General features: G+C 50.0%; 1 protein-coding gene across 1 annotated transcript in view; it reads left to right on the plus strand.

Moving 5' to 3' along the window:
• CLUAP1 (clusterin associated protein 1) overlaps nucleotides 1-23,773 on the plus strand; it is a 47,286-nt gene that overhangs the window by 9,975 nt on the left and 13,538 nt on the right. The window contains exons 5-9 of the mRNA XM_062180036.1: nucleotides 720-815; nucleotides 2,980-3,063; nucleotides 8,170-8,303; nucleotides 12,683-12,824; nucleotides 16,221-16,293. Coding sequence (XP_062036020.1) covers nucleotides 720-815; nucleotides 2,980-3,063; nucleotides 8,170-8,303; nucleotides 12,683-12,824; nucleotides 16,221-16,293 — 529 coding nt within the window. The remainder of the gene's footprint in view (nucleotides 1-719; nucleotides 816-2,979; nucleotides 3,064-8,169; nucleotides 8,304-12,682; nucleotides 12,825-16,220; nucleotides 16,294-23,773) is intronic.

Genomic DNA, 23,773 nt, shown 5'->3' on the forward strand with positions numbered 1-23,773 from the left:
GGCGGGGGAGAAGCTGGAGCTGGGGACTAAGGGGATGGGAAGGGAGAGTTGCCACTGGATTGGATGGTGGGAATTAGTGGGCGGGGCGGGGCTGGGCACGGTTCTGTTTTGGCTCTTTGCAAAGTTGGGCACATCTGAGAAGGCTGTGCACGGGGCTGGGTCCAGAGTCGCCATCTTGCTGCAGTAGCTCCCCACGTGCAAGCCTGGGCTGCCTGGCGGTGCTGAGTGGTTGCCCCACGGCCTCACAGCAGCCCCCTGAGGAAAGGGAGAGGAAGTTAACAAGAGACCTCCAGGGTGCTGCCGTCAAGCGTATGCCCTGTCAGTTTGCCCTGTCCTTTGGTCTCCCCACCACTTTTGGCGGGCTTACTGTGACCTCAGATAGGAAGCATGTCAGCTTTCTCTCTCCTTCAAAAAGTTCATGGAAAATTGACATCACCTTTTCAGTCCTCTGTCCACTCTTTGAAGACTCCCTGGACCTTTGGGCGTGGATCCAGCTTGCTTTGACGTTGGATTCTCAGTCGGGGGTCCTGGAAGTGGCCCCACTTGTGCTTTGCTCAGTGTGTTCTAAGCAGGCATCCTGAGGGCGCTCTTCTGTGGCTGGTGGAAAATGTGTCCTGCGAGCCAGCATCCACGTGAAGGTGGCAGTTGTGTTAACAGACTGGAGTTGACTGTCCTTTGAGAGCCCTCCCTGAGGCTTGTTCTTGGCATTGCCCTTCCAGGTGGCGGATTTGAAAGCAGCCAGGCAGCTTGCTTCTGAAATCACCTCCAAAGGAGCGTCTCTGTACGACTTGCTGGGCAAGGAGGTCGAGCTGAGGGTGAGCAGCGCTGAGCGGCGTCCGTCGCCGGCACGTCTCCTCGTCCGTCTGTTTCTCCCTTCTCAGCTCTCTTGGTCTGCTTCGCGTGTGTGTGATTACATACTACGTGGGAGACTGGTATAGTCCTGCCGCTGGCACGCACTGGTCGGGAGTGGCAGGTCCGGGCGCGTGGCTCTGCCTGGGCCACCCGTGCTGACCTGGTGCTTTTCCTCATGACCTCCTCGGCCTCAGCCTCCTCCTTGACAGACGCTGAGCTGAGCCCATGCCCCCAGCCCTTGCTGCCCAGTGGTCTCACCTGGGGATCTTTAAGTACCCCTGAAGCCTGACATTCATTGTCATTGGTGTGGCCTGGGCATTGGGAGTTTCAGAAGTCTCTGGACAGAAAGTCTGGGAGCAGTGATTGGCAGCGCTCCCAGTGAGCTGCACTTGATACGACCTTGGAAGCTGGGTTGCAGTCCGTATTCTTTCTGTCTACTGCCTTTAAGCAGCTGTTGAGTGAGTCCTCCACTGCTGAGTGTTAGACCCCTACCAGTGGTCGGCAGGTCTGGGCCAGAGAACCCCGCATCAGGATTTAAACGTCTCCAGGTGATTCCAGCACACAGCGGAGTTTGGGAATCACGGTTTAGGAAGAAACGGAGTAATGCTGAGTCCTTACCTGTGAGACCGGTGGCACTTGGAGCATGCAGTCTGGGACTGACATGAAGCTTTTCCCTCACTTGCCCTCGGGTGTGTCGCCATCGCCCGTGACCTCTCAGTGTTGCCTGGGTTCTGGCAGCGCTGGTACAGGGCGATGTTTTCCTCCTGCCCCAGAAACACTGGAAGAGGAAGTCTGGGTGCCAGGTCACCACACCTCCTCATCCTGTGTTGGCCTCATGGTTGCCACCTCGTGAAGTGTGGTTGGCAGAACCAAGGTGCCACTGAAGTCCGTGAGCTGATGCCGGTGACTAGTGAGGCGAGGCGGGGCTTTCCGTGGTTTCTGTTGATGGTGCCGTAGTGTATTGTGGGTATGCATGTTCCTAAGAGACCCGGAGATAGGAGGGAGACACTTGCGCCCTGTCAGTGGAGCCAAGGCGTCCTGTGAGGCTTCCCAGCAGCCCCGGGGGATCTCTGCAGAGAACACCTCTCCAAGCCTGGGTACAGGCACAGTCGGAGGCGGAGCCAGCCCGGGGGCTGAGTTCATGGGCTCAGTAAGCAGCTTTTGAGTAGCAGCAGCCAAGGCAAGCAGCGAGTCTCCCCCTTCGGGTCAGCGGTAATCCCTGCTTGCAGTGTTTCCCAGTGGGGAGAGGAGCTGAGGCCTCAGTAAAGGAAGCATAAGACCGAGTTTGGTAGAGTGCCCAGGAACCTTGTGTTAGTCACTTGGGCTGCTGCATGGCATCCGCTAACCTGGGAGGTGTATAAACAACACATGTTTATTCCTCACTGTTCTGGAGAGTGGAGATTCTGCATCAAAACCCCAGCAGACTTGATACCTGGCAAGAGTCTGTTCCTCTTGGGCGGCGCCTTCCTGCTGCTCCTCACATGGGAGAAGGGGCACAGAAGCTCGTGAGGGTCCCTTACGCGGGCACTGACCCTGTTCCTCAGTGTACCACCCTCAGGACCTCACCTCCTGGTACCATCACAGTGTGAGTTACAGTTTCAGCACGGGAACTAGGGAGGTGTAGCAAACTTTGTAACTCAGCCTCGTGAGGTACCCAGGACTGCCATGGTAGTCACAGATGCCTGCTAATGGTTAAAGCCATGGGTGGGCCAAGGTGTCCGTTCTCACGCTGCACTTGCCAGTGACAGGCTCCGTAGAGTGACTTAGTCACCTGAAAGGCCGTGGAGGCCGGCAGGGCTGCAGGCAGCAGGTGCAGGTGAAGAAGCCGGTGTGAGAGAGGGGGCAGTGAGGGGCTGAGACAGGTGCAGGTGGAGAAGCAGGTGTGAGAGAGAGAGGGTAACAGTGCTGAGTTTACGTTCACTCACGGAGTTAGAGACATGTCCAGAAAGACACTCGGATCCCAGGGGGCATTTGAGGGAGGAGACGGTGGGGGTGTTTGGCATCAGAGACCCACATTCTAGTGAAACTTGTGAGAATCAGTCCATTAGTCATGTCTAGATCTAAAAATACTGGGTTTGAAACAATTTTTGTGAAAATATACGGAGATTATTTTATTGTTTCTCCTAGGAACTGAGAACAGAAGCCATTGCAAGACCTCTGGAAATCAATGAGACTGAGAAAGTGATGAGAATTGCAATAAAAGAGATTTTGGTAAGATTATTCTCCTTTTATTTATTCGAAAGGCAGAGTTACAGAGAGAAAGGGAGAGACAGAGACAGAGAGAGAGAGAGAGAGAGAGAGATCTTCCATCCACTGCTTCACTCCCCAAATGGCTCCAACCATCAGGGCTTTGCTAGGCTGAAGCCAGGCACCAGGAGCCTCATCCGGGTCTCTCATGTGGGTGCAGAGGCCCAAGGACTTAGGACATCTTCTGCTGCTCTCCCAGGCCATTAGCAGGGAGCTGGAGCTTCAGATTAGCACTGCTCTGGCCACTGCAGCCATCTGTAGCAAACCAGCAGACGGAGGACCTCTCTCTGCCTCTGCCTCTCTGTAACTCTGCCTTTCAAATAAATAAATAGATTTTTTTTTTAAAGAGAGCTGGATTGGAAGTGGAGCAGTTGGGAGTTGAACAAGCACTCATATGGGATGCTGGCATTGCAAGAGGTAGCTTAATGTGCTGTGCCACAACACCAGCCCCTATTTAATATTTTTATGCTTGGGACTCAAAATACCAATTTTCTACCTGTGCAATATATAGCAGACTAGACCTGCTAACAAGAAATGTGTTAGTGGGGAAATGCAGAATTTAGAGAATGTTTAAGGTTACCTGACTTGTTTTCTGCTGTTGTTTTTTTTTTTCCTCATTATAACTAATTGTTTCTCAAAAAAATTATTTTATTTATTTGAAAGCCAGTGGGGACAGCATGGCAGTGGGGGTGGGAGTTGGCTGTGTAGCTGGCAGAGCAGAGTCACCAGTCGGGGAAAAGAAAAAAATGAGAAAGGACCCTGGAATTGTGAGTGTTGATTATATCCATGGCTTTCAGTAGGTAGAAGAAGAAACTTTGATGTATGTATGAGTGTACGTGTAGGGAATGTGAGGATATATGTACATACAAATGCCTTGTGTTTATATACACACCGAAGATGCACACAGTCGTGAGCATGTTAGCTCTGAGCGCTCCTTGCACCCAGCTCCTGGCCGCAGAGTACCAGCTCTCTTAGGCAGAAATGACCAGTTCCAGCGTTAGGGCCAGAGCAATGCCAGATCCTGTGGTGCCTCGAAGTGAAGGCGTGTTCACAGCATGAAAGCAGCCTGATGTCCAAATCAGGCACAATTTAACCATCAAATATGTAAATTATAGCAGTTTATTTTATAATGTAGTGGAATGAAATACGAAACCATGAGCATAACCGACAAAATGTGATGACGTTGAAAGCTGACACACAGCAGATTATTCACAACTCTGAGAGGTTCCCCTCAGCAGTGTCTCTGCCGTGCTGGAGGAGCTGAGCAGGTGGACAATGGAGCTTCACCCCGCTCCTCGGGGCAGCTAGAACTCCCAGGGTGTTGCCCGCTGGTAAGGTTTTCCAGCTTTGTGCAGAGCTGATGGGGATCCTGGAAGAAATGAGGGAGCCACACAGGGTTGCGTTCAGTACCCTCCCTGCTGGAAGTGTGACAGCCAGACATTGTGCAGCCTGATTCTAATCAGTGCCGATGCTAGGTGTCAGCCTGATTGGATACATACATTAAAAGCCTTCTTCAGGGCACTTGCAGGGTGCCTAGGGTGTGGGTGCTTCCTAAAGGGAGCACACTCCAGTTTCAGCGTGAATGGGGAAGGGAAGGGCAGGTAGCCTGGGAGGCGGCTGTGCGGACTTGGGTGCTGTAAGATGTGCCAGCGTGCGTGTCAGAACTGCAGTTCCTGGAGCAGGAGTCAGCTGACTGCATGGGCGGTGATGAGGGAGGTCAGAAAGGGATCATCTGCCCAGAGCCTCGATGTTTTTTGTCTTTTAATGTAAAATAGGTTAACCATTGTTTTCTATGTTCTGTTCTCAAAATTACATTGTCCTTAATGCCAAAAGATGAACAATTAAGTGAGAAGTGGCTCACCTCAAAATACTTACTAATGACCAAGGGGAAAAAGGACTCTCACGTGGAGAAGCCTGGGATGCACCGTTAGCCAGATGATCCACGTGAGCATCCCCAGGAACGGAGTCAAACAGGATGCAGTCCCATCTGCGATGGCCCTGCTGGAGGGGCACAGTCCACTCCTGATCAGGCAAGGCCAAGTGGACGGGCCTTCTACAGAATAACTGACCTGCACCCTGCGAAAATGCAAAGCTCGTGCAGGTCAGGAAGGCTGAGGAGTGTTCAGGTCAGGGGAGGCTTGGGGGCATGGGCCAGAGGCCGTGGGGACTCCTGTCTGCCAGTGAGGCCCTCAGCAGGACCAGAGGGGAAGCTGTGCTCACATCCTGTCCTGCTGGTTGCTTTGTGCTTGTGTAGGGAAAGTCCTAGGAGTGCACACTACAGTATTGAGGGTGACGGGACAGCAGCTGACTCTCACCCAGGTCAGGAAAAACTGCTTTGAATTGTGCACTAGCTTTTCCATAAGTTTGTGATTTTTCCTTGAAAAGATTTATTTATTTATTTGAAAGTCATAGTTACAGAGAGAGAAGAGAGGCAGAGAGAGAGCGATATCTTCCATCGCTGGTTCACTCCCCAGTTGGCCGCAATGGCCAGAGCTGCACCGATCCAAAGCCAGGAGCCAGGAGCTTCTTCCAGGCCTCCCACATAGGTGCAAGGGCCCAAGGACTTGGACCATCTTCTACTGCTTTCCCAGGCCATAGCAGAGAACTGGATCAGGAGTAGAGTAGGGGCCGGCACTGTGGTATAGCAGGTAAAGCTGCCACCTCTGGTGCCAGCATCCCATATTGATGCCGGTTCTAGTCCTGGCTGCTCCACTTCTAGTCCAGCTCTCTGCTATGGCCTGGGAAAGCAGAAGATGGCCCAAGTCCTTGGGCCCCTTCACCCACATTGGTGATCCAGAAAAAGCTCCTGGCTCCTGGCTTCAGATCAGCAGAGCTCCTGCTGTTGCGGCCAACTGGGGAGCAAACCAGCAGATGGAAGACCTCTCTCTTTCTGCCTCTCCCTCTCTCTGTGTGTAACTCTTTCAAATAAATAAATCTTTGGAAAAAAAAAAAGTGCAGCAGCCGAGACTTGAACTGACACTCATATCGGACACTGGCACTACAGGTGGTGGCTTTACCTGCTACACCACATCGTCGGCCTTGGTGATTTTTTTCTAAATTTGAAAATTATACCATTATGTTTGCCAGTGTTCTGACTGAGTCAACTTTTTGGCATTAACGTGTTTTCTTTCTTTCTTTTTATTTTTTTTCTTTTTTTTTTTTTTTTAATTTATTTGACAGGTAGCGTTATATAAAGTGAGAGAGAGACAGAGGGAAAGGTCTTCCTTCCGTTGGTTCACCCCCCAAATGGCCGCTACAGCCGGTGCTGCACTGATCAGGAGCCAGGTGCTTCCTCCTGGTCTCCCATGCGGGTGCAGGGGCCCAAACACTTGGGCCGTCCTCCATTGCCTTCCAAGGCACAGCAGAGAGCTGGACTGAAAGAGGAGCAACTGGGGCTAGAACCCGGTGCCCATATGGGATGCTGGCGCCACAGGTGGAGGATTAACCAAGTGAGCCACAGCACTGGTCCCAGCACTAACATGTTAATACTAGAACACCGCAGGGGCTGGTGCTGTGGGGCAGTGGGTTAAAGCCCCATCTAATAGGGTGCCGGTTCGAATCCTGGGTGCTCCTCTTCTGATCCAGCTCTCTGCTATGGCCTGGGAAAGCAGTAGAAGATGGCCCAAGTCCTTAGGCCCCTGCACCTGCGTGGGAGACCTGGAAGAAACTCCTGGCTCCTGGTTTCAAATCAGCTCAGCTTTGGCCATTGCGGTCATTTGGGGAGTGAACCAGTGGAATGGAAGTCCTCTCTCTCACTCTGGCTCTACCTCTCTCTGTAACTGTTTTTCAAATAAATAAAATAATTCTTAAAAAAAAAAAAATAGAACACCCCAAAGAGGGCACGGTTAATTTCTTGGTGGACACCTCTTAAGTAATCTCGCTGTTGGGAAATACCTGTGATACTTAGAACGAGTTAGGAAGTATACATCACTTATTTCAGAAAACCAGGAAGAATGTTTGTACTTACACATTGATCTCTGTCATGTGATGAACAGCTATCTTTAAAAGATCATTTGTATTTTTAAGGCCAAATCAATCAAAATGGGTTTTAATCTGAATCAGAAAAATAGTTGCCTTTCATTTGTTCAGAAAGAAGGCTGCCTTTGCTCCTGCGAGGGTGAGCAGGTGTCCCCACTACAGCCTCTGAAGCAGTGGTGGGTGCTGCGTGACACACAGTGGCCAGTGATGGTCAGACCAAAACAGTGAAACAGCACATTGCCTTGTGGACCTGAGGGTCAGCAGTCGGAAACCTTTGTGGGTGCTGCCACCTGTGCCTTCGGGCACCTCATGCAGGGACGGAAGTCAGAACGTGGGGACGCAGTTCCATATCCAGGTGGGCTCCCAGCGCAGCAGACGGGAACTCGGAGTCTCAGGCCTGACCCAGCCAGCCTCCCAGACGCCGGTGAGAGGACGCTGCTGTTCGCTCTGATCCACTTGCTTCACATGAGCTCTAGCAGGGCACAGAGAAGTCTGTCGTTATCGGCAGTGGTCCCCTTCCTCTCTGCTCAGCCCTGCTGCCCCAGGGCGCCTGTCCCACCACTGCCCAGACCCCTGTGGCCGGCTCGGCCACTGCCTTCACCAGCAGAGTGGCTTCTGTTGCCAGCATGAGGGCAGAGGAACCTTCACACTCAGTCCCGGCAGGCAGTGGGTTAGGGCTGAGCCCAGCTCATGTTTCTTTTTTGCCGTCTTGTAAGTAAAGCCATACTTTTGTGTGCATGTGTTCTGAAAGTGGATACTTCTAACCAGGGGAGCAGTCTGAATGGTGTCAAGGGCAACTAAGTGTTCACAGAGAGGTGTCTCCAGTCCCCTAAAGGTGAGCTAGGCAGATCACAGGCCTCTGTTTTGGGCTGTGTCCCTGGGCAGAAACACCCACTTTTCATGAGGAGAATTTTAAAAAAAGGATTTTTCCCTTGAGTCTCTCTGACTTTCCCCCTAGAAATAGTTACGTGAGTCATTTTTGCTTTGTTCACTGCATGATGTTGACGGCTGAGTTGAAAAGCTCCCCTCTTGGAGGAGTCAGGGTGGCAGTCCCCACTGGCTCGTTGTCTCCTTGTTTCCTATCATACACAGGTGCAAGTTCAGAAGACAAAGGACCTGCTCAATAACGTTGCCTCTGATGAAGCTAATTTAGAAGCCAAAATTGAAAAAAGAAAATTAGAACTGGAAAGAAACCGGAAGCGTCTCCAGAGCCTGCAGAGTGTCAGGTATGAAGCCGGAAGACTGAGTAGGAAGAGGTCTTTGAAGTTAGAACAATAGCTTCGCTTGGCAGCAGTTCATTGACTATTCCAGAATGGCTGGTAGAGGGGATTTTGAGTATTCCTGATATAAAGAAAGGGTGAATGTCTGAGGTGACATGTATGCCATTTGCCCTGATCATAACCATTATATACATGTAATAGACTGTCAGTGTACTGCAAAAATATGTGTAATTACTATGTGTCAATTTTTAAAAAATAGTTTAAAAATAAATTTTAAGAAACTAAGTTGGGGCTGGTGTTGGGGCATAGTATGCTAAGCCTCCATCTGTGGCACCAGTGTCCCATTTGGGCGCCATTTCATGTGTAGGCTGCACTTCTGATCCAGCTCCCTGCACATGGCCTGGGAAAGCAGTAGCAGATGGCTCAAGTGCTTGGGCCCCTGCACCTTTGTGGGAGACTTGGAAGAAGCTCCTGGCTCCTGACTGGCCCAACTCTTGCCATTGATGGCAGTTGAGGGGTGAGCCAGAGGATAGAAGACATTTCTCTCTGTCTCTCCCTCTGTGACTGTAACTCAGCCTCTCAAGTAAGTAAATAAAAAAATCTTAAAAAAAAAAAAAAAATAAGGAAGTTAGGGGAGGCATTTGTCCTAGCAGTTAAGACCTTGGGCTAAGACACCTGCACCCCATATCTGATGGCCTGGGTTCAGTATCTGTTTTGGGCTCCTGATTTGAACTCTCTGCTAGTGTAGACCCTGAGAGGCAGCAGTAATGGCTCAGGTAGTTGGGTTCCTGCCACCCAGGTGGGAGACTTGGATTTAGTTCCCAGCTTCAGCCCAACCCTGGCCATTGTGGCCATTTGGGGAGTGAACCAGCAGCTGGGGGCTCTCTCTGTCTCCATCTTTGATTATCTCTGCTTCTCAAATAGAGTGAAGGTGCATTGTGGTACAGCAGGTTAAGTTACTGTTCTTGACAACAGCATCCCAGTTTGAATCCTGCCTGCTCACTTTTAATCCAACTCTCTGCTAATGAGCCTGGGAAAGCAGTGGAAGATGGCCCACTGCCACCCACATGGTAGACCTGGAAGGAGTTCTGGGCTCCTGACTTGGCCTGGCTTAGTCCAGGCATTGTGGCCATTTGGGAAATGAATCGTTGATGAAGCATCTCTCCCTCTCTCTCTGTTTTGGTCTCTCTCTCTCCCCCCTTCTCTGTCACTCTGGCTTTCAAATAAATAAATAAATAAATGTTTTAAAAACTTGAATTAGGCCAGCGCCGCGGCTCACTAGGCTAATCCTCCACCTGAGGCGCCAGCACCTTGGGTTCTAGTCTCTGTCAGGGCGCCAGATTCTGTCCCGGTTGCTCCTCTTCCAGTCCAGCTCTCTGCTGTGGCCCAGGAAGGCAGTGGAGGATGGCCCAAGTGCTTGGGCCCTGCACCCGCATGGGAGACCAGGAGAAGCACTTGGCTCCTGGCTTCGGATTGGCACTGCGAGCCAGCCATAGCAGCCATTTGGGGGGTGAACCAACAGAAGGAAGACCTTTCTCTCTGTCTTTCTCTCTCACTGTCTAACTCTGCCTGTAAAAACAAACAAAAAAAAAACTTAAAGAAGGACAAAGACTGAGGGATTAGAAGGTGATACTAACTCCTCAAGCAGTGAGGAAGCCTACATAAGCCATCTTATGTTTGGGAACACGCATGTGTTGCTTGCTCCACTGAGCAGACTGCCAAACTCCTCTCTTTCTTGCTTTTAATCTGTATGGAAACTGCTTAATTCTGTAAGCTTTTTAACTTCTTGGAATGCAAGGCAAAGTAAGTAAATCTAGATGAAGAAAGTTGTTTGAGGCTTGTTCTCCAAAGATCTTGCCATAAATAAGTAGAGATGGAAATTTACTCCCATCTCTTAGTTTGAGTAGATTCTAGATTTTGATAACTCCTCACCAGTCAGTTCATGTTTCTAGTGACTCCACCTCGTTGGAAGTACATTTTCAGGGAATATGGATGGATCATAGTGGTACAGGACACCTAGATCAATGGAGTCTTTTGAAAAAAAAATTTTATTTGTTCATTTATTTGAAAAACAGAGTGGGAGCAGGTAGGAAGATTGATTGATCTTCTATCCAATGGTTCACTCCCCAATGACCACAGAGGCCAGGAGCCAGGAGCTCCATCCTGGTCTCCCATGTGGGTGGCAGGGGCCCAAGTACCTGTGCCATCTTCTGCCTTCCCAGGCACATCAGCAGGGAGCTGGACTGGAAGCAGTGTTCCAGTGTGGAATGCTGCTGAGGTCGCAGACAGCAGCTTGACTTGCCATACCACAACGCCGGCACCAAATAGAGCCTTTTTAAAAATTATTTATTTATTTATTTGAGAAAGGGAGGGAGAGAGAGAGAAAGGTCTTCATCTACTGGTTCACTCCTCAAATGGCTGCAACGGCTAGAGCGGAGCCAATTGGAAGCCAGAAGCTTCTTCCAGGTCTCCTATGCCAGTGCTGGGGCCCGGCCACTTGGGCCATCTTCCACTGTTTTCCCAGGAAATGAGCAGAGAGCTGGATCTGAAGAGGAGCAGCCAGGACATGGACCCGTGTCTACATGGAATGCTGGTACCACAGGCGGAGGCTTAGCCTACTATGCCACAGCGCCAGCCCCAGTCTGTTTGAAATCTCTGCTATGGCCTGGGAAAGCAGTTAAAGATGGTCCAAGTCCTTGGGCCCCTGCACCCATGTGGGAGACCAGGAAGAAGCTCCTGGCTCCTGGCTTTGGATTGGCGCAGCTCTGGCTAGTGTGGCCATCTAGGGAGTGAACCAGGAGATGGAAGACCTCTCTCTGCCTCTGCCTCTCCTCTGCCTCTTTGTAGTTCTGCCTTTCAAATAAATAAATAAATTTAAACAAACAAAATCAAACCACACTAAAAAATTCTCTTCATGCTGTATGTGTAAGGTATATATGAGGGGGCTGGTACGGTGGTACAGCAGGTTAAAACACCAGCCTGCAGCCCTGGCACCAGTTTGAGTCCTGGCTACTCTACTCTAATCCATGCTAATGAGCCTGGGAAAGCAGTGGAGATGGCCTAAATCCTTGGGCCCCTGCACCCATGTGGGAGACCCGGAAGAAGCTCCTTGCTTTGTATCAGCTCAGCCCTGGCCATTGTGGCCATTTGGGGAGTGAACCAGTGCATGGAAGACTCTCTCTCTCTCTCTCTTTCTCTCTCTCTCTCTCTCTCTCTCTCTCTTTGCTGTTACCCCTCTTTGAAATAAATAAAATTTAAAAAAATAGGATAAACATGAATTTTATGTTTAGACTTGGGTATTATCCCAAAGAAATCTCGTTGTGTATGCAAATATCCCAAAATTCAAAGAAATCCAAAATCTGAAACACTTCTGGTCCCAAGCGTTGTGGATAAGGGATAACTTGCAATGCATATATTAGTTTAGGATTTTGAGAGATGTGTGTGGTGTATTTTTTTTATTTATTGAAATCTAATGTATAGAAACAAAAAAGTAATATAAAATTTCATTTATGGTAATGTGTTTCATATTTAATAGAAGGTGAATTCCTGCCTGTATGCACAGAAATGTTTGGAAAGATGTATGTATGTCAGATACCAAGTGCTCATACCTGATGCTGGGATTCTGAGTGATTTTACTTTCAAGATTATTTCAGTTTCTTATGAAGAGCACACCTCATTTGTGATTTTATTTTATTTTTTTAAAGATTTATTTATTTGAGAGGCAAAGTTAGAGAGAGAGAGGAGAGGCTTAGAGAGAGAGGGAGAGGGAGAAGGGGAGGGAGAGGGAGAGAGAGAGAGGGAGAGAGGAGGGGAGGGGGAGGGAGAGAGGGAGAGGGAGGGAGGGGCGGAGAGAGGGAGAGGGAGCAGGAGGGGAAGGGAGAGGGAGGGGAAGGGAGAGAGGGGGAGAGGGAGAGAGAGGGAGAGAGAGGGGGAGGGGGGGCGGGGGGGAGAAAGGTCTTCCATCCGCTGGTTGCTTGCAGTGACTTAAGCTGCACTGATCCGAAGCCAGGAGCCGGGAGTTCTTCTGGGTCTCCCATGGGGGTGCAGGAGCCCAAGGACCTGGGCCATCTTCCACTGCTTGCCCAGGTCATAGTATAGAGTTGGATTGGAAGTAGAGCAGGCGGGACTTGAACCGGCACCCATATGGGATGCCGGCACCGCAGCCAGAGGCTTTACCTGCTACACCACAGTGCTGGCCCCTTATTTGTGATTTTAAAACAAGCACCATTAAAGGAGAAGATAAAAAAGGGAAGTGAAATCCAGGCGGTGACGGAGTGGAGGCACTTCCCCTTTCCAAGAGAGCTGTGACAGGGTGGGGTTCCGGACGCTAGGTGACTGCCGTGTGTCAGTAACCTTTCACTCTTTACCTCACTTTCTCACGTTAGGCCTGCCTTTATGGATGAGTATGAGAAGATTGAGGAAGAATTGCAAAAGCAGTATGACATTTATCTCGAGAAATTTCGCAATTTAGCTTACCTGGAACAGCAGCTTGAAGACCATCATAGGATGGAGCAGGAGAGGTTCGAGGCAAGTGTTCAGTCTCCTGCGCGGCCCGTTCCTTCTGCTGTGTTATTTTGTACTTGGTGACGTCCGTTTGTAAATACTGTGGAAAACAAATCAAAGGATGCTTTTTCACCCTGGTTAATCTGAGGATTGTTTTTGGGACTCTTGTGTTTTGCTGCACTGCCGAGTTGAGTCTGTGATGTTAGGTTATTGGAGTGTTGTGAAGTAGGGACACAGGCCGACTCCTGGGCTGTGCGGTCACACAGAGTCTGCTATGTTTTTGTGCTCGCTGCTGCTATCTTGAAATTCAAAAGAACCATTCAGTGAATTTTATTGTGTACCAGTCCCCACAAATTATGTAGCTGGTTTTGAGGATAGATCTAAAAACTTGCTTGGTTAACTCACTTAAGATTTTCAAGCCCTGGTTATTGAGTCACCCAAGCCAATTCATTGGAGACTGCTTTATAAAGAGGAATGGAGGTTTCCTTACTGGAGAGCAAGTGTGTGTGATCCAGAACCCACCTGACCAGCTGTTGCACAGGTCTGTCAGCCCAGAGGGTTTTCCGTATCCTAGCATAAGTTGAGAAAAGGAAATGGCAGCGTGTTCTAATCAGTCACTGAGAATCTGTGTTCGTGGTGGAGGTGGCCCTCCGTGTCCTTCTGTCCCTGATCCTTGACAGCTTTGGGTGCTGCGGTTAAGCTAGCCTTCTTGTAAACCTTAGCATTTGAATGAGGTGAAGTCGGTTTGTTGTCCAGGGGCTGCCTGAAGTAACTGATGTATGTACCTATGCTACCTGATGAGAAACCAGCAGATGGAAGACTACTTTTTATCTCTTTCTGTCTCTCCCTCTCTCTAACTCTGACTTTCAAATAAATAAATATTTCTTAGAAAGAAAGAAAAAAGGGAGCCTGGAGCTGAGGAAAGAGCTGTAAAGGGCCAGTGAAAATAAACTTTGGCATTGTTCTTTTTTTTTTTTTAAGATTTATTTTTATTTATTTGAAAGTCAGTGTTACACAGAGAGGAGAGGCAGAGAGAGAAAGGTCTTCCATCTGCTGATTCACTCCCCAATTGGCTGCAATGGCTGGAGCTGCACCGATCCGAAGCCAGGAGTCAGGAGCTTCTTCCAGGTCCCCCACGCAGGTGCAAGGGCTCCAGGGCTTGGGCCATCTTCTGCTGCTTTCCCAGGCCATAACAGAGAGCTGGATCGGAAGTAGAGCAGCTGGTACTCGAACCAGCGCCCATATGGGATGCCAGCGCTTCAGGCCAGGGCATTAACCCGATGCGCCACAGCGCTGCCCCCCCCCCCCCTTTTTTTTAAGATTTATTTTTGGCAGGCACCGCGGCACAATAGGCTAATCCTCCGCCTGTGGCGCCAGAACACCGGGTTCTAGTCTTGGTCGGGGCGCTGGATTCTGTCCCGGTTGCCCCTCTTCTAGGCCAGCTCTCTGCTATGACCCGGGAGTACAGTGGAGGATGGTCCAAGTCCTTGGGCCCTGCACCTGCATGGGAGACCAGGAGAAGCACTTGGCTCCTGGCTTCGGATTGGTGCGATGTGCCGGCCGCAGCGCGCTGGCCGCAGTGGCCATTGGAGGGTGAACCAATGGCAAAAGGAAGACCTTTCTCTCTGTCTCTCTCTCTCTCTCACTGTCCACTCTGCCTGTCAAAGAAAAAAAATTAAAAAAAAAATATTTATTTATTTGAAAGAGTTACACAGAGAGAGGAGAGGCAGAGAGAGAGGGGGGCATTGTTCTAACATCTGGGGTCACCCCTGGCTTCCAAGAACATACTAAAGAATATGTTTCCAGATGGCATGTGGGTGCCCAGGTACTTCTGAGTGGCCCCTTTATCTCCCCCTTCCTGAACAAGTGTTTCTCCTCTTTTTCTCTGCTATCTCACCTCTTCTCTCAATCATCCGTGCCTAAAATACAGTGCTTCCTTGTCAGGGCAAAGACAAAATTTTGAAAGCCAATTTCTTCCTTCAGTCCCTCTTTTGACAGTTATCAGGGCTATATTTGAACATTTTTAAAAAGTTTTTCATTGGAGGGCCAGCATTGTGGTGTAGCGAGCTAGGCCCATATCAGAGCATTGGGTCTACTCTGTCTGATCCAGCTCCCTCCTAACACACCTGGGATTGCAGCAGAGAATGCTCAAATCCTCGGGCCCTGCTCTCCTCGTGGGTCACCCAAAGGGAGTTCTAGGCCTGGGAATGCAGCAGAAGATGGCTCAAATACTTGGGCCCTGCTATGCTTGTGGGAGACCCAGAGGGAGTTCCAGGCTTCTGGCTTCCACCTGACTTAGTCCCAGTCATTATAGCCATTTGCGGAGTGGATGAAAGATGTCTCCTCCCCCCCCATGACTCTGCCTTTCAAATAAAATAAATCTTTTAAAAAAGTTTTTCTTTACATTTTGTATTTGAAAGGCAGAGGGGTAGAGACAGCCAGCCAGAGATCTTGTATTTCTGGTTCACTCCCCAGTGCTTATAACAGCTAGGACTGCCCCATACTGGAGCCAGGAGCCCAAAACTCCATCTGCATTTCCCATGAGGGTTGCAAAAACCCAAGAACATGGGGCATCAGCCACTTCCTCCCATGCACATTAGCCAGAATCTGGTTTGGAAGTGGACTCAAACTAGCACTTATGAGCTATGCCAGCGTCTCCGGTGGCAGCTTAACCCACTGCACCACAGTGGCCACCTCATCATATCTTTGATTCCATTTTCCCATGTACTTTTTTAGCTGCCCTCCAATTTTTTTCTCTTACCATCCTGGCCTGTGCCACCACTTTAGTGTCTGTTTGCTTGTTTGTTCTTAATTTTTGTTTATTTATTTGAAAAGCAGAATGACAGAAAGAGGGAGAAACAGGGGAGAAAGATTTCCATCAGCTGATCCACTCCCCCAAATGCCTGCAAGGTGAAGCTAAACCAGGGCAAAGCCATGAGCCAGGAACTCAATCTAGGTCTCCTGCTTGGGTGGCAGTAACCTGGACTGTCACCTGCTGCCTCCCGGGGCATTAGCAGGAAGCTGGATTGGAAGTCCGTCCCAGGCATCCCTTAACCCTTTGTGCCACAACACTTGCCACAGTTCAGCATCTTTTGAGACTGGAATTTTGAAGGCAACTCAGGACAAAAAAAAAGAAATCCGTGCTTTCTTCTTTTGGGAGCCAGAGGCCTGTCCCTGTCCCATCGTGCAGTGCCTCTGTTGCTGTGTTGATGTCCCATGCAGATTTACATGGTGATGTTCAGCCGCGTCAGGAGCCCACTGGGAAGGGCCACGTTCCAGGACTCTGTGGTAACTGCTAGTTCCCTTCCCCTTCCTTTAGTTTCATTCTTGTCTGGTTCCAAGTCTGAAACACAGTGCAAAAAAATCAACAGTGTACAACAGGGCTGCCTCTTCTGATACTTGGCTTCTTTTCTTCCACAGGAAGCAGAAAACACGCTGCGTCTGATGCAGAACAAGCTGAAGGAGGAGGAGAGACGGCTGTTCAAGACTGGAGGTCAGGCTGTGCTGCTCCTCAGAGCTCTTTGTGGGCTTCCCTCATCATCCCTGGTCAGAATTCTGATACATATGTTGTGCATTGTCTTTTAAAAAATGTTTTCCTTCGGGTTTTCCTTCGGCTGGTGCCACAGCTCAACAGGCTAATCCTCCACCTGCAGCACCGGCACCCCGGGTTCTAATCCTGGTCGGGGTGCCGGATTCTGTCCCGGTTGCTCCTCTTCCAGTCCAGCTCTCTGCTGTGGCCTGGGAGTGCAGTGGAGGATGGCCCAAGTCCTTGGGCCCTGGAGAAGCGCCTGGCTCCTGGCTTCAGATCAGCGTGGTGCGCCGGCCGCAGCGGCCGTTGTGGGTTGAACCAACGGAAAAGGAAGACCTTTCTCTCTGTCTCTCTCTCTCACTGTCAAACTCTGCCTGTCAAAAAAAGAAAAAGTTTTCCTTCAACATTTGTTATTTTTATTGTGGTGGGTAAATTTAACATGAAATCTACTCTCTTGAATTTTTCAATATATAATTCAATATGTAATACATGATTATTGACTAAAGGTACAAAAATATCCCAGAAGGCAGTTTTCTCATAACTTTTATGTTAGGAAGCACTTGAGTTCACTTAAGAGACTGGTTTAAATTACGTAGGGCTTAAAATACCTTTGGTTTTTGTGCTAACTAAAATAGTACTTGCCCTGTTGAGATAATGTACTTAGTTTGAATTATACGTAACTGTAAAAGAGAACTTGTTTGTAGGGTTCTGTGTTTTAGGGCATGCAGTTGGAAAGCAGGTCTTGGAATGAAGTGTGATTGAGGGGCTGGCTTGTCCAGCGATAGTCGTCCCCAACCCCCTGTCACGCAGACTCGCTCAGCAAGGCACTCACTGGTAGAGAGGCAGGCACCACCTACGTGGAAGGCCTGGGTTCTGGGAAGCAGTGCTGTCTGACTGCCTGGCACTCCACAGCCACAAACTTCACCCGGGTGTGGAGTCGGCAGCGGGAGGCACATGGTCTTCCTGCTGGATTGATGGCTTCCTGCAGTCGCTGGACTCTTGCTAATTGCTCTTGTTCATGATGAAATCTTAATCCTTCTCAGTGTTGAAGATGCGTACCTGGACCATCATGCCTGTTTCATATGCACCTGCTCGCTGCCATTTCCTTCTGCACCTCTCTCCTTTCCTACCTGTTTTTTGGACTGTCTTTTCTGAACTCCAGGAAACTAGGAGGAGAGTAAGAGTAGTTAGTTGGAGGTCATGCAAGGGAACCGCGAGCAGCCCGTGCTTCCTTGGGCCTTGCTCACCAGTCTGTCTTCTGAACTCACACTTCAGTTCGGTGTTCTGTAGACCTGAGGTCTGTTTTGTAAAGATTTATTTATTTATTTATTTGAAAGGCAGAGTTACAGAAAGAGGGGGCAAGACGGAGAATCTTCTGTCTGCGGGTTTACTCCCTAGATGGCCACAACAGCCGGGGCTGGGCCATGGCCAAAGCCAGGAGCCAAAGTACTTGGGCGATCTGCTGCTGCTTTTCTAGGCTCGTTAGCTTGGAGCTGGATTGGAAGTGGAGCAGCTGGGACTCGAACCACCCAGATGCCAGTGTTGCAGGCAGCAGCTTAACCCACAGTGCCACAGAGCTGGTCCCAGGCCCAAGGTCTGCTGAAGTTCTAAGATGTTTGAGGTAGTTTTTTCTTTCTTTCTTTCTTTTTTTTTTTTTTTTTTAATTTTTGACAGGCAGAGTGGACGGTGAGAGAGAGAGAGACAGAGAGAAAGGTCTTCCTTTGTCGTTGGTTCACCCTCCAATGGCCGCCACGGTTGACGCACCGCGCTGATCCAAAGGCAGGAGCCAGGTGCTTCTCCTGGTCTCCCATGGAGTGCAGGGCCCAAGCACTTGGGCCATCCTCCACTGCACTCCCGGGCCACAGCAGAGAGCTGGCCTGGAAGAGGGGCAACCGGGACAGAATCCAGCACCCCGACCGGGACTAGAACCCGGTGTTTTGGCGCCGCAAGGCGGAGGATTAGCCTGTTGAGCCACGGCGCCGGCCTTCAGGTCGTTTTTTCAGAGAAACAATTTCTGGTTAAGCCCACTTAAATGAAAGGTAGCACTTAATTAGCTTGAAGTGGACAGAGAAGTTAGACAAATATTTGTAGAGGGTAGTTTTCAGTTCTGCTCACCCAGAAGTTCTTATGAAGCTGTATTCTCTGCCTGTCTGCATATGGGGGAGCCCTGATCCCAGGCAGAGATACGCAAAGGGAGACATGGTGCTTTCTCTGCGTCGGGGAAGAACTCCTCTGAACAGAAGTCTAGTAGCACACGGACATGGGTTACATGCCAGAAGGAGCAAATGCCAAGGAGGGGAGAGGTCACCATGCCCAGTTTGCTCTGCAAGCAGTAGATTCAGTCCAGTAAAGAGCTAGTGCCTGGCCTAGGTGCCGAGGGTACAAGACATGTCAGAGTCCATGGGGGTGTGAGCATGTCAGAGAGTCCGTGGGGGTGTGAGAGCGTGTCAGAGTCCATGGGGGTGTGAGAGCGTGTCAGAGAGTCCATGGGGATGTGAGAGCGTGTCGGAGTCCATGGGGGTGTGAGAGCGTGTCGGAGTCCATGGGGGTGTGAGAGCGTGTCGGAGTCCATGGGGGTGTGAGAGCGTGTCAGAGAGTCCATGGGGGTGTGAGAGCATGTCAGAGAGTCCATGGGGGTGTGAGAACGTGTCAGAGTCCATGGGGGTGTGAGAGCGTGTCAGAGTCCATGGGGGTGTGAGAGCTTGTCAGAGCCCATGGGGGTATGAGAGCGTGTCAGAGAGTCCATGGGGGTGTGAGAGCGTGTCAGAGAGTCCATGGGGATGTGAGAGCGTGTCGGAGTCCATGGGGGTGTGAGAGCGTGTCGGAGTCCATGGGGGTGTGAGAGCTTGTCAGAGCCCATGGGGGTATGAGAGCGTGTCAGAGAGTCCATGGGGGTGTGAGAGCGTGTCAGAGAGTCCATGGGGGTGTGAGAGCGTGTCAGAGCCCATGGGGGTGTGAGAGCGTGTCAGAGAGTCCATGGGGGTGTGAGAGCGTGTCAGAGTCCATGGGGGTGTGAGAGCATGTCAGAGTCCATGGGGGTATGAGAGCGTGTCAGAGAGTCCATGGGGGTATGAGAGCGTGTCAGAGAGTCCATGGGGGTGTGAGAGCGTGTCAGAGAGTCCATGGGGGTGTGAGAGCGTGTCAGAGTCCATAGGGGGTGTGAGAGCGTGTCAGAGTCCATGGGGGTGTGAGAGCGTGTCAGAGAGTCCATAGGGGGTGTGAGAGCGTGTCAGAGTCCATGGGGGTGTGAGAGCGTGTCAGAGTCCATGGAGAGTGTAAGAGTGTGTCAGAGGATCCATGGGAGATGCAGGAGCGTGTCAGGGGTTCCATGAGGGGTGCAAGAGCGTGTCAGAGGTCTCATAGGCAGGTGCAAGAGCGTGTCAGAGAGTCTTTGGGGTCAGGCATTCAGCCTGGTGGTTAGGATGTCAGTTGAGATGCGCGTGTCCTGCATTGGAGTGCCTGGGTCGGATTCCCAGCTCTGACTCCCATTTGCTGCTTGCTGCCAGTACATACCCTGGGAGGAAACCATGGTGGCTGAAGTAATTGGGCTCCTGCCACCCATGTGGGAGACATGAGTTTCCAGCTCCTGACTTTGGCCCTGGCATAGCTCCTGCCATCATGGGCATTTGGGGAGTGAACCAACAGATGGGAGTGTGCTCTCTCTCTCTCTCTCTGCCTCTAAAAAAGCAAACAGTTGGACCAGTGTTGGGATGTAGCAGGTTTTTTGTTTTTGGTTGTCTTTTTTTTTTTTATTTTTATTATTATTTTTTTTTGAAGCTTTATTTGAGACGGAGAGTTACAGAGAGAAAGAGAGCTCTTCCTTCTGCTGGTTCACTCCTCAGTTGGCTGCATCAGCTGGAGCTGGGCTGATCCAAAGCCAGGAACCAGGAGCTTATTCTATGTTTCCCATATTGGGTACAGGGGCTCAAGCACCTGGGTCATCTTCCACTGCTTTCCCAGGCCATAAGCAGAGAGCTGGATTGGAAGAGGAGCAGCCAGAACACAAACCAGCATCCATATGAGATGCCGGCGCTGTGTGTGGAAGCTTAACTTAACTATGCCACAGCACCAGCCCGGGATGTAGCGTTTAAGCTGTCACTTCAGAGTGCTCGCTCAAAATCCCAGCTGTTCCACTTCCAATCCAGCTCCCTGCTAGTGTTCCTGGGAAAGTGGTGGATGAGGACCCAAGTACAGGGGCCCCTTCTACCCATGTGGGAAATCCACATGGAGTTCCTTGCTCCTGGCTTCAGCCTGCCCCAGCCCAGGGTACTGTGGCCATTTGGAGAGTGGACCAGTGGATAGAAGATTTCTCTCTGTCTCCCTCTCTCTCTCTTCTCTCTTACTGTACCTTTCAAATAAATAAATAAATCTTCAAAACACACACATACAATCCAAGACAAAGTGAATGCATTGTTAGGTTAGGCATTTGGCACAGCGGTGAAGTTGCCACTGGGATGCCCATATTCCATATTGGAATTCCTGGGTTTGGGTCTGGGTCCACTTCCAATTCCAGCCTCCTGCTGATGTGCACCCAGGAGGCAGCAGATGATGGTTCAAATACTTGGATCCCGCCATTCTTGCGGGAGGCCCAACTGAGTTGCAGGCTCACCAGCCCTGGCTGTTGAAGGCATTTAGGAAGTGAACCAGAGAATAAAAGACTGATCTATGTCTCTGTCTCTTTCTTTTCTCTCTGTCTCTGCCTTCCAAATAAAAATAAAGAAAAAATTTTGTGGAAGATTGAATTAAAAGATGGGTTTATTTGGAGCAAAAAAAATTTTAAGCCATGTACAGTTTTTTCATAATATACATTTTCCATGAACTTTTTGAATACCCCTTGGCCATTACTGGACAGGCATCCTTGACTTAACCAGTCTTACATTCTAGTTCAAGGAGACAAGCGATAAGCAAAGTTGCCTGTAGGTTGGAAGGTGAAGAATGTTGTGGGGGAAGTGGAGCAGGTGTGGGGGCTGCTGGGGTTGAGGAGTTGCGGGTTTAAATACAGGCCCAGGTAGGCCTCGGTAAGGAATGCTGGACTGGCAAAGGCTGGCTCATGGAGCTGGGGGAGAGCAGGTAGCAGGTGAGGGGAGTCCGCCTGCTGGGAGCACCAGTGAGGGAGTGAGTTCTCGGAGCGAGGACCCTGTGCACACAGGACTCCAGTCTGCTGAGTCACACGGGCTGGTCTGCGGCTCAGAGCTTGTGACAGGCACCCTCCTCCACTGAGCAGGAGGTGAACTCGGGGGTTTGCTGATAGGTTGTCTGAAGTTGGGGACTTGAGCCGTGTGGGAGTGATGCCAGAGATTAAAAAGGCCAGTGCTTTGTTTAGCTGCCCTGTGGTGACAGCCAACGACATTTCTTTACTTTTCTGCCAACCCTCCCAACCTTGTTGCTAGTTCCCTGTCACATTAGGAATTCAGACACTCCTCTGAAGACGTTAGGTGACTCAGGCTTTTTTTTTTTAAGATTTATTTATTTGAGAGGCAGAGTTACAGAGGCAGAGAGAGAGAGAGAGACTTCCAGCCACTGGTTCACTCCCCAAATGACCACAATGGTTGGAGCTGGGTGAATCCGAAACCAGGAGCTTCTTCTGGGTCTCCCAGGTGGGTACGGGGCCCAAGGACTCACACCATGTTCTACTGCTTTCCCAGGCCATAGCAGAGAGCTGGGTCAGAAGTGGACAGCTGGGACTTGAAGTGGCGCCCATATGGGATGCCGGCGCTGCAAGCAGAGGCTTTACTGGCTACGCCACAGTGCCGACCCCCTTTGCTGGTTTTTAAATTGAGTTGGAAGAGTGCCTTATATATTCTGGATGATAGGCCCTTACATGATTTGTGACTTGTAAATACTTTTTCCCATTCTGTGTGGTGTGTCTTTATTTTCTTGATTCTGTCCTTTGCTGCACAAAGTTTAATGCAGCCAGATTTATCTGTTTTTTCTCTGGTTGCTTGTGCTTTTAGTGCTGTATTTAAGAAATTATTAATCCTAGGTTACCAAGATTTACCCCTATGTTTTTTTCAGAGCCTTATAGTTTTATAGGTTTCTGACCCTTTTTGAGTTAATTTTTGTACATGGTGTGAGGTATCCATATATATGCGGTGGCATAGACAACTGCACATAGCTAGCCAGTTGTCCCAATGCTGTTTGTTGAAAGGCCTGTTCTTTATCCTGTCAGCACCTTTGTCAGCCACACTTAATTTTACCCCTTAGTGATCATCATGACAGCTTGCACTGACTTAGTTTATCTGCTTGGCTCTCAGCCTGAATTGCTTTATCAGAAGAAACTTTTTTGGGGCTGATGCTGTGGTGCAGTGGGTAAAGCCACGGCCTGCAGTGCCTGCATCCTATATGAGCGCCAGCTCGAGTCCCAGCTGCTCCTCTTCTGATCCAGCTCTCTGCAATGGTCTGGGAAAGCAGTAAAAAATGGCCCAAGTCCTTAGGCCCCTGCACCCAAGTGGGAGACCTGGAAGAAGTGCCAGGCTCCTGGCTTTAGTTCAGCCCAGATCTGGCCATTGTGGCCATTTGGGGAGTGAACAGCATATGGAAGACCTCCTTCTTTTGCTCTCTGCCTCTGTAACTCCACCTTTCAGATAAACAAATCTTAAAGAAGAATAAGAAACCTTATTGAGCCTGAAGAGTATGTACTAGTTGTATTTTGAACTCACGATATTATTTGATTTGCATTATACAGGATAAGGATTCAATGACATAATTTTTCAAGATGCAGTAAAAAGTGAATTAAGTTGAATTTGTTTAAGATTTATTTATTTATTTGAGAGGCAGAGTTATAGACAGAGAGAGGGAGAGAGACAAAGAGGTCTTCCATCCGCTGGTTCACTCCCCAAATGGCCGCAAAGGCCAGAGCTAGGCCTATCCAAAGCCAGGAGTAGGAGCTTTGTCCGGATCTCCTTGGCCATCCTCTGCTGCTTTTCTAGGCCCTTAGCAGAGAACTGGAAGAGGAGCAGCCAGGACATGAACTGGTGCCTGTATGGGATGCCAGCACCATAGGCAGAGGCTTAACCTACTATGCCACAGTGCCTTCCCCCAAGTTGAAGTTTGTTTGTTTTTTTTTTTTTATTTTTATTTTTATTTTTGACAGGCAGAGTGGACAGTGAGAGAGAGACAGAGAGAAAGGTCTTCCTTTTGCCGTTGGTTCACCCTCCAATGGCCGCCGTGGTAGGCGCGCTGCGGCCGGTGCACCGCGCTGATCCGATGGCAGGAGCCAGGTGCTTCTCCTGGTCTCCCATGGGGTGCAGGGCCCAAGGACTTGGGCCATCCTCCACTGCACTCCCTGGCCACAGCAGAGAGCTGGCCTGGAAGAGGGGCAACCCGGACAGGATCAGTGCCCCAACCGGGACTAGAACCTGGTGTGCCAGCGCCGCAAGGCGGAGGATTAGCCTATTGAGCCACGGCGCCGGCCCAAGTTGAAGTTTTTTAAAAATCTGTCTGT

This window comes from Lepus europaeus, chromosome 21 (genome assembly GCF_033115175.1).
Source record: "Lepus europaeus isolate LE1 chromosome 21, mLepTim1.pri, whole genome shotgun sequence".
In the NCBI taxonomy this organism is placed as follows: Eukaryota; Metazoa; Chordata; class Mammalia; order Lagomorpha; family Leporidae; genus Lepus; species Lepus europaeus.